The sequence below is a fragment of the Ahaetulla prasina genome, chromosome 4, assembly GCF_028640845.1.
Source record: "Ahaetulla prasina isolate Xishuangbanna chromosome 4, ASM2864084v1, whole genome shotgun sequence".
Classification (NCBI taxonomy): Eukaryota; Metazoa; Chordata; class Lepidosauria; order Squamata; family Colubridae; genus Ahaetulla; species Ahaetulla prasina.
Genome location: NC_080542.1, coordinates 110,872,192 through 110,881,771, shown reverse-complemented (window position 1 = coordinate 110,881,771; position 9,580 = coordinate 110,872,192). Strand labels below are relative to the sequence as shown.

The 9,580-nt window shown below is 41.3% G+C and overlaps 1 protein-coding gene across 3 annotated transcripts in view; it reads left to right on the top strand.

The window, feature by feature from the left end:
- The first annotated feature begins 922 nt into the window (after positions 1 to 922).
- The window catches only part of SCIN (scinderin), an 80,838-nt gene continuing 72,180 nt past the window's right edge, over positions 923 to 9,580 (top strand). The window contains exon 1 of one of the 3 annotated variants that reach the window (XM_058183269.1): positions 923 to 1,601. In XM_058183269.1, coding sequence (XP_058039252.1) covers positions 1,400 to 1,601 — 202 coding nt within the window. In that variant the 5' untranslated portion in view covers positions 923 to 1,399. The remainder of the gene's footprint in view (positions 1,602 to 9,580) is intronic. The other 2 variants (XM_058183268.1, XM_058183267.1) reach the window with 2 other exon arrangements.

Sequence of the window (9,580 nt, the reverse complement as noted above, 5' to 3'; positions counted from 1 at the left end):
GCCTAATGATTTCATTGAGAGTTTTTTAGTGGGGCTTTTAGAATTTTTAGAATTTTACATCCCTATTTTAATTATTTAGTGCATTGAATCAGTTTTTTAACTTATATTGTATTTTAACTTTTTTGTATCTTGTACACCGCCCTGAGTCTTCGGAGAAGGGCGGTATAAAAATTTGAAAAATAAATAAATCTTTGCTGTAAGTTGCTTAGATGAAGAAATTCTGGAAGTTGAAGTCCACTCATCTTGAACTTGTCAAGGTTGAGAAATACTTAGCTAGAATCATGCTATCTATACAATGCAGCAAAACCTGGCTGGAATTAACACCCACTCCTGCTCTCTTCCTACTGCTTCTTCTGTACTGCTTGTCTGCTTCACAAAGTGAGCATTTGGCTCCTAATCCTATTTCATTGCAAACTTTCTATCAAATGATAAATATTTTTGTTCCAATTTTAGTTGGCATAGCCCCTTAAGCTGGTTCTGTGTTCTACCAGCTCAATGAATTTATTCAAGAGAGAATGGTATATGTGAAGCTGCATTCCCATAGCGTTTATGAAACCATATCCTTAAATAAACATCAGCGTCGGCTGTATAATAGTCACTAATTGCGGTTTGCTTATTCTAACGGCTGGATTCATACAACCAATGCAGCAGAAACACACCCCACACCATCCCCTTTACGATTTAGCTAGATATGGAAATTTGCAGAGTTATCTTGCAAATCTCTTTCCACCCCAATCACTACATCTCTCACATTTAGAAGTTCGAATGAAATATATGTCAGGATGACCGGAGATTCTGACAGCAATCCTGTCATACGTTCAAAGAACGTCCTCCCTAAAAGAGGTAAAAATAAAAACGGGGGTATTACTTGCTTTATTTTTATCGATTTGTTTGAAAAAGGCGTTGGTTGGATCTTTGCGCCATAAATGAACTTATGGAGAGAAAAACCAGGCTGCTGGAAGGAAGGCAAGTTTCGCAGCCCTTTGGCCGCCTCGAGGTTTCCTGCTGGCTCCTCCTGAACGAACTCGCTGTTCCCTGAAACAAGTCGCCTTTCAGCCGATCGGAGGCGCGGTCAGTGGGCTTCCCTGTTCCCAGTGGAGCGTCAAGGCAAGAGGCGGCTCTCTTCCCTAGCCAGACCAGGTGCGCTTCCGAGCTTAGCGAGGCGTCGGTCTTCTTCTGAGCTGGAGGGCTGGTAAGAGAGTGTAAACAAGACACGCCTATCGGGACCGCTCCCTTTCCCGGGGCGCTGGAGGGCCCGGGCAGGCTAAAGTTTATAAAGCGGGGAGAGTTGCTTTGCTTTTCGCAGATGAAGCTCAGCAGTTGAGACGCGCAACCGATTGAAGTGAAGGGTTTGGTTGGTCTACTTGGTTAGACCGCTTGAAGCAGAAGCAGCAGCGAGATGGCACCGCCGGAGCTTTATCACAAAGAGTTTGCCCGGGCAGGCCAGAAGGTCGGGCTGCAGATCTGGAGGATAGAGAAAATGGAACTGGTGCCGGTGCCCGAACCTTTGTACGGCGATTTCTACGTCGGCGACGCCTACCTGGTGCTGCACACCTTCAAGAAGAGCAACGCCACCTTCTACAATCTCCACTATTGGCTAGGTAGGGCGCCGGGTCATCTGCTGGGATGGGGCAATTAATGGGGCAAAAAACAAAGCCTAGCTAAAATCATACTAAAAAAGACTTAAATAAGCTTTCCTGAAATTAGAGCTGCCAGAAGGATCAAACTAAAATTGTCAACATATTTAATCAATTCTGGCAGTGCTCTGTGCTGGGTAGGGATGAGCAGGGTAGTTCTAAATGCAGAGATATGGGACTGGAAGGAGAAGGTAGGTGTGATAGTCGAACACATATTGGAAAAGGAACTGAGTTTTAACAGTATCCAACAGAACTAAAAGTACCCACTACTTGGGGAAGGGTTATTATAGTCCAAGACATCTGGAAAGTGTTGCAGTATCAGGAACATACTTGAGGAAATCCTAGTTGAACTGACTATCTTTGATGATTGAAGTGGGTCTCAGTTGGGAGGAACATATTTGCTGGAAAAACAGCTATTGTTCCCAGTGGCATTAAAGAGAGAGAAAAAAGAATTCTCTCAGCTTTTAGCTGAACAGAGCACAAAGAACTCAAAGTGAATTTAGCAGACAGTTTAGGAATACATGAATAAATCTCTCTGTAGAAAGTACTCAGCTCACAAATTATTTCTCCCTGTTGCTTCCCAGATGTTGTATGGCTGCAGCACGTTCAAGTTTGCTATCCAAATGTTACCCAACTTTACTTAGCCGATTCAATTTAGTTTCTGCTTCTCATTGCAGTATATATAGCAAAGAGTGTTGCTACAGTTTGATTTGGTGGCATAGGCATGCTTAATAAAGTTGATTCTGGAGAACAAATGTTACGTTAAAAATGTCACAAAAAGAAGGGAGTCTTGTACTCTAGCTCAGCCTTTCCTAGCTTGGAATTCTCTAGATGTGTTTCAAAACCAAACTATTGTATTGGCTGTGAGTTCTGGGAGTTGTGTTGCAACATGCCAAGTTGAGAAAGTTTGAATTAGATTGTAAAAGCCTGGGATAGAAATTACAAGAATTTTGGACTCTGCATAATGCATGTGTACACTAATGGTGATTCTATTGATATAAGAAATAATGTCTACAAATGTATAGTGATATTCCTTCCCATAATGCAGCCAGATTTCTGGATAAGGTACCTGGCATTGGCAAGGTTTCATCTCTGCTAAAGCTGCATTTGTGGCCAATTAGCTAATGATCAGATTCCACGTTTTGCTTTTTCCATGTAAATCCATAGTCAGTTTGGCAGCAGGATATCTGATAGGTCATCTGTTCTGTTCTGGGCAGTCCTGTTGTATTAGTCAAGATTTTCAGAGTATCATCAGGTAAGTTACTTGTAGGACCTTCTCTGTGATGGCACCTGCAATCATACTGTGACCTGTAATTTGTGAGGTTCCTACTTAAGGGAGATGAGTTAGCAACATAAGGCATCTCCAGATTAAGTGGACAAGTTGGCATGAGAAAGTATAAATTGCAGAGTACATCACAATTTACTCGATTTACATTATAGCTTCATTATGCAATTGAAGAAAATTTCATCATTTGCAACAGTTTATGTGATTTGCATACTGATCTCATTATTTAAATGTCATAACTGGTGCAAATAATATGATTTCCATAATGATATTAAGGACGTGAGGTAAACTGCAATGGCAATTTGCTCCAGTTAGTTGAATCACACTATAGAAAATGAAGGTTTCAAGGTATTGAACATATTTTAGGCACTTTTTAAAGACTTATTGAATGTTGAATGAATGGTTCAATGGTTTTATAATTTCACCTTTTTAATTTATGCTGTTTAATTTATTGTCCTTGTCAAATTATTTCAGTAACATTATTCTACATTACTTTGTGATGCATTTATGTCAAATGTGTGAAATAAATAATTCAGGGTCTTTTGAAAGGCAGATTCCAACAGGATAAAATCAATTTCATCTCTTATACTGTAAGAAATGCAAAAAAGAATGTCTTGTCAAAATACAGCCATTATATTTTTATAGTACTACCGAGAGTTATCTGGTGGAGTAGATGTCACTTTCTTTTTCTGAAACTGGATTTCTGTAGTGCTGGATAATTATGTAATAATTGCACTAGAACTTAGACTTATATACTGCTTCACAGTGTTTTCCAATCCTCTCTAAGCGGTTTACAGAGTTAGCATATTACCCCCAGCAATCTGGGTACTCATTATATATGTTCGGGTTTTCTCCCGTGTAAAATTGGAAGTGTCTTGGCGACGTGAGTTAGAAAATCAAGGAGTATATGAAATCCCATGCACCGCCTGCCCCACCACATAAACCTTTTAAAAGGAAGAAACAGCTGCGATCACACATTGCTCCCAGAAGCACGAAGCTGAAGCCTGAAGATGACGAATGAGACTTCGTCGAAACGTTGCCAAGACATTTCCAATTTTACACGGGAGAAAACCCGAACAACCAAAGACCTATATACAAACACCCGTGAAAACCTCAGAAAACACACATATATATATATATATATATACAGACACACATACAATATAGCAAGGTTTTAAGTATAGTATAGTATAGTATAGTATAGTATAGTATAGTATAGTATAGTAAGGTTATTAACTTTGAGTAGGGCATGGCAGTATTTCCTGGAGAATCCTGTGTGCCTAACTTAATGATTATTGCAGATGCAGTTTTCTTTGGATTATTCTAATATGTTTTCTTATTTATCAACTCCATCTCACCTTTGTCCTGTCAATTCAATAAAAACCTTCGCTTGTCTGTCTTACACACACACACACACACACTTTCCAATTCATCAGACAACAGTGTTAGTTCATCTGTGTAATTTGGATTATGTTTAGTAAAAATATCTCTGGGTGAAGGAGTGGTGTAAGAACAGAGCGAAAAAAATGTCAGCTCATTTCTCAGGATTCCCCTATTCAAATCAGAATATGCTGGACTCGCTTAAATTTTATATTATCAAATTGATTTATGGGTTTTAAATTTTTGTAAATTTTAGAGGGTAATATTTTTATCTATAAGTAGCCATATTAAATAGGTTTTTTAAGGGTTGTTTTTAGTTTTGTATTGTTGTTTTCTTTTTGTATTTTATTTGTGGCTGTACACCGCCCTGAGTCCTTCGGGAGAAGGGCGGTCTATAAATAAAAATATTATTATTATTATTATTATTATTATTATTATTATTATTATTATTATTATTATTATTATTATTATTATTATTATTATATGCAAAGAAACTAGAAAGCAGCTAAGAATATTGGCAAACTCAGGTATTCCACATTTTTATTATGAGGTTTTGCTATTGTAAATACAGTACAGTGGTATATAAGTATCTTCTGTAATTTATAGCTGAGATATTTAAAGAGCTTATTTATTTATTTATTTATTATTTATTTATTATTTAGATTTTTACACCGCCCTTCTCCCGAAGGACTAAGGGCGGTGTACAGCCAGATTAAAACAGAACAATATACAAATTAAAACCACAGTTAAAATAACATATTCTATAAATGGCCGAAAATTAAAACCATCAAATTTGACCCATAAATAAAATACCCCGATTAAAATTATTAAAATTTGAAAAACTAAAAAAATTTAAAATATTAAAAAATTAAGCCAGTCCCGCTTGGATAAACAAATACGTTTTCAATTCACGGCGAAAGGTCCGAAGGTCAGGTAATTGACGCAAACCAGGGGGAAGTTCTTTCCAGAGGGTAGATGCTCCAACAGAGAAGGCCCTTCCCCTGGGGGCCGCCAACCGACATTGCTTGACGGACGGTACCCTGAGAAGACCCTCTCTGTGTGAGCGTATGGGTCGGTGGGAGGCATAAGGTAACAGCAGGCGGTCCCGTAAGTACCCGGGCCCTAAGCCATGGAGCGCTTTAAAGGTGGTAACCAACATCTTGAAGCGCACCTGAAAGACCACAGGTAGCCAGTGCAGACTGCGCAGGAGCGGTGTTACCTGGGAGCAACGTGTGGCTCCCTCAATCACCCGCGCAGCTGCATTCTGGACTAACTGAAGCCTCCGAGTGCACTTCAGGGGTAGCCCCATGTAGAGAGCATTGCAATAATCCAGATGAGAAATGACAAGAGCGTGAGTGACCGTGCATAAGGCATCCAGGTCAAGGAAGGGGCGCAACTGGCGAACCAGGCGAACCTGGTAAAAAGCTCTCCTGGAGACGACCACCAACTGGTCTTCAAACGACAGCCGTCCATCCAGGAGAATGCCCAAGTTGCGCACTCTTTCTGTTGGGGCCAATGACTCGCCCCCAACAGTCAGCTGCGGTTGCAGCTGACTGTACCGGGGTGCCGGCATCCACAGCCACTCCGTCTTGGATGGATTGAGCCTGAGTCTGTTTCTCCCCATCCAGACCCGTACGGCTTCCAGGCACCGGGACAGCACTTCGACGGCTTCGTTGGGGTGGCCCGGGGTGGAAAAGTACAGCTGAGTGTCATCAGCGTACAGCTGGTAACTCACCCCAAAGCCACTGATGACCTCGCCCAACGGCTTCATATAGATGTTGAACAGGAGAGGTGAGAGAATCGACCCCTGGGGCACCCCACAAGTAAGGCGCCTCGCGTTCGATCTCTGCCCTCCTGTCAACACCGTCTGCGACCGGTCAGAGAGATAAGAGGAGAACCACCGATAAACGGTGCCTCCCACTCCCAAACTCTCCAACCGGTGCAGCAGGATACCATGGTCGATGGTATCAAAAGCCGCTGCGAGATCTAACAGGACCAGGGCAGAGGAATAACCCCTATCCCTGGCCCTCCAGAGGTCATCCACCAACGCGACCAAAGCTGTCTCCGTGCTATATCCGGACCGGAAGCCGGACTGGAACGGGTCTAGATAGACAGCTTCATCCAGGTACTGGGGAAGCTGCCATGCCACCACACTCTCTACAACCTTCGCCACAAAGCGAAGGTTGGAGACTGGATGATAATTACCCAAAATAGCTGGGTCCAGGGAAGGCTTCTTGAGGAGGGGTCTCACCACCGCCTCTTTCAAGGCGGCGGGGAAAACCCCCTCCAACAAAGAAGCATTTATAATTCCCCGGAGCCAGCCTCGTGTCACCTCCTGAGTGGCCAGCACCAGCCAGGAGGGACACGGGTCCAGTAAACATGTAGTGGCATGTAACCTCCCCAGTAACCTGTCCACGTCCTCGAGAGCCACAGAATCAAACTCATCCCAAACAGCATCAACAAGACGCGTCTCCGTCATCTCATCCGGATCATCGCAATTTTGGTCCAAACTATCCCGAAGCTGAGCGATTTTATCGTATAGATAACCACTAAACTCCTCGGCACGTCCCTGCAAGGGGTCATCCCGCTCCTCCTGATGTAGGAGAGAACGGGTCACCCGAAACAGGGCGGCCAGGCGGTTATCTGCCGACGCAATGAGGGTGGAAATGTAAGAACGTTTCGCCTCCTTCAGTGCCACTAGGTAGGTCTTCAAAAAAGACCTAACTAGTGTCCGATCAGCCTCGGAACGGCTGGACCTCCAGGTACTTTCTAGGCGTCTTCTCCGGCGTTTCATCTCTCTCAGCTCCTCAGAGAACCAAGTACCTAGCTTATGACCTAGCTTTTTTTTTCTGGCTCAGTTTTTTGTACTTTTTCAAATGATCACATGTGAAAGAAAAAAGTCTTTAATGTGTATTGGGTCCGGAAGTAACTGAGGCGACAATGTGGAACTCTTAAGTACTCTTTATTCAACAACCAACACACATTAACTAACGCCAGCGAAACCCTTTCATCTGACAGCTCTTATATAGCTCGCTGTCAGACAGAATAGCCAATCAGAAACATTGAAACTCCCGCGCAAATAGTTGCTGTGCACCACAGCCAATCTCATGCCGCTTCAGTAATTCCAATGCGGCTTGCCGGACACAACAGTCTTCAGCTGCTTAACATGCTTCTTTTAAATATTCAGCTATAGTTACAGTGTTATGCAATATAAAAGTATGTTTCTTTGTTCTTGATTTATATAAAAAATTTATTCAACTTTTTTTCAACATTCAATATCAGTGTTTTCTGCATCTGATGGAAAATGAGTCATGCTTAAATATATGACACTATTTTGCTAATGCTTCTGAAGCAGAGGTGAAACATCTAGACATGCTTTGAATTAAATTTGGCTGGATAATCTTGCATTCACATTGGAGTGCAAGTTTCATAAAAAATTGGTGTTCAATTCAATGGATAGGATTCAACTTTATTTTCAAAGGAAAATAGTCTCTGAGAAAACAGAATTTGGACATTTCAGTTACAGAGATAGTACAGACATAAAGTTAAATGCAGACTTGTAATCCTAGCTTGGAAGACAAGAGCAGAAATTTTCTACTGATAAATGATTTATCAACAAATTACTATCCATTAAAATAGACTTCAAATGGAGGGCTATGCAATTCTGTTACCATTACATCAAACCATAGATTATTTGTTGTTAGTTTGGAAATGAAATCAAGCTATCATTTTAAAGCAACATATCTGTTCCAGTATTCACTTCTTTTAGCAGTGTGGTGGCATAGGTTTGTACAGCAGCCTCACAAAATAAAACAAAAATAATTATGTATTGACAATGTTGTGTCTAACCAAAGTGACCATATGACTGGCAATTTCACTAAAAACTGGTTTCTGATTGCAAACATTAATTTGCCAGATAGAGCCCTTATTGTGTGGCATGATGGTTTGAACTGTGTCTAATTTGTAAAGTGAGGTAGTTTCTTATATTTATTCATCACTCTATTAACATATCAAATTAACCAATTTTCCATTTTATTCATTGAGAAAAGAAGACACTTGATTTCTACAAGAGACGTGGTGGCTCAGTGGTTAGAATGCAGTACTGCAGGTTAATTCTGCTGTCTGCCGGCTGCCTGCAATTTGGCCATTCGATTCTCACCAGGCTCAAGGTTGACTCAGCCTTCCATCCTTTGAGGTCGATAAAATGAGGATCCAGATCGTTGGAGGCAATAGGCGGACCCTGTAAGCCGCTTAGAGAGGGCTGTAAAAATCACTGTGGAGCGGTATATAAGTCTAAGTGCTATTGCTATTGCTATATATTTAGGAGAAAAGGAACTAGGTACAGTATTTTTGTATAATGAATAATACAAATCTTTCTGAAGGAGTTTTATCATTTTGTAAATTATTAGAAGATAGCCAAAGATCATTACACTTTCCTGGAACATCCCACTTGGATGTCAAAAAGAAAGGAGCAGTGAAAGTCATTGGAACAAGACCAAGTTTAGATATATTTATAAATAAGTAAAGAAATCCATTGCAGATGATCTCCTGATTCTTCAGTTTGGTTTAAGTGCTTTTTGATAGTTCTTATTAAAAAATGAGCTTAGTTTTAAAAAAAGTGAAATTTGGTGATCCTAACCTGAAAGATGACATTGTCTTTGCTGTGAAGACAAACCTTCAGCTTAGTTTGGATATGCAGAACTAAAGCAATTTTTGGAGATGAGTATCCCCAACAGATATAATTTGCAAAGCCAAAGGGGGGGGGGTAACTAAACAGTGCCTATACAAAACTAAAAATAATAAAAATACACAGATTTAATTATTTAACAAATAAGTAGAAGGAAAATATAAAGCACTAGCTGAATACTAATACTCATAGTTCTGTGCTCAGCAGAGGAACTATGTGATCGGGCTTGATAAATCGACACTTAGAGTTTGAAAATTAATGAGTAGTTACGATCAGCCTCTTCTCCCCTTCCCTCCCTCAGGCTAGCCCCATAGATTGTCTCCTCTCCCCTTCTGTTCCTCATGCTGACCCCACAGAAGCCTCCCCTTATCTCCCTCAGGCTGGCCCCATAGCTCCGCTCCTTTCCCCTTCTCTCTCTCAGGCTGGCCCCATAGAAGCCTCTCCTCTCCCCTTCTCTCCATCAGCCTTGCCCCACAGAAACATCTCCTATTCTATTCCCTTCTCTCGCTCAGGTTTTCTTTTCTCCCTTCCATCCATGAGGCTTGTCCCACAGACGCCTGTCCTATGCTATCCCATTCTCTCCAGAGTTAT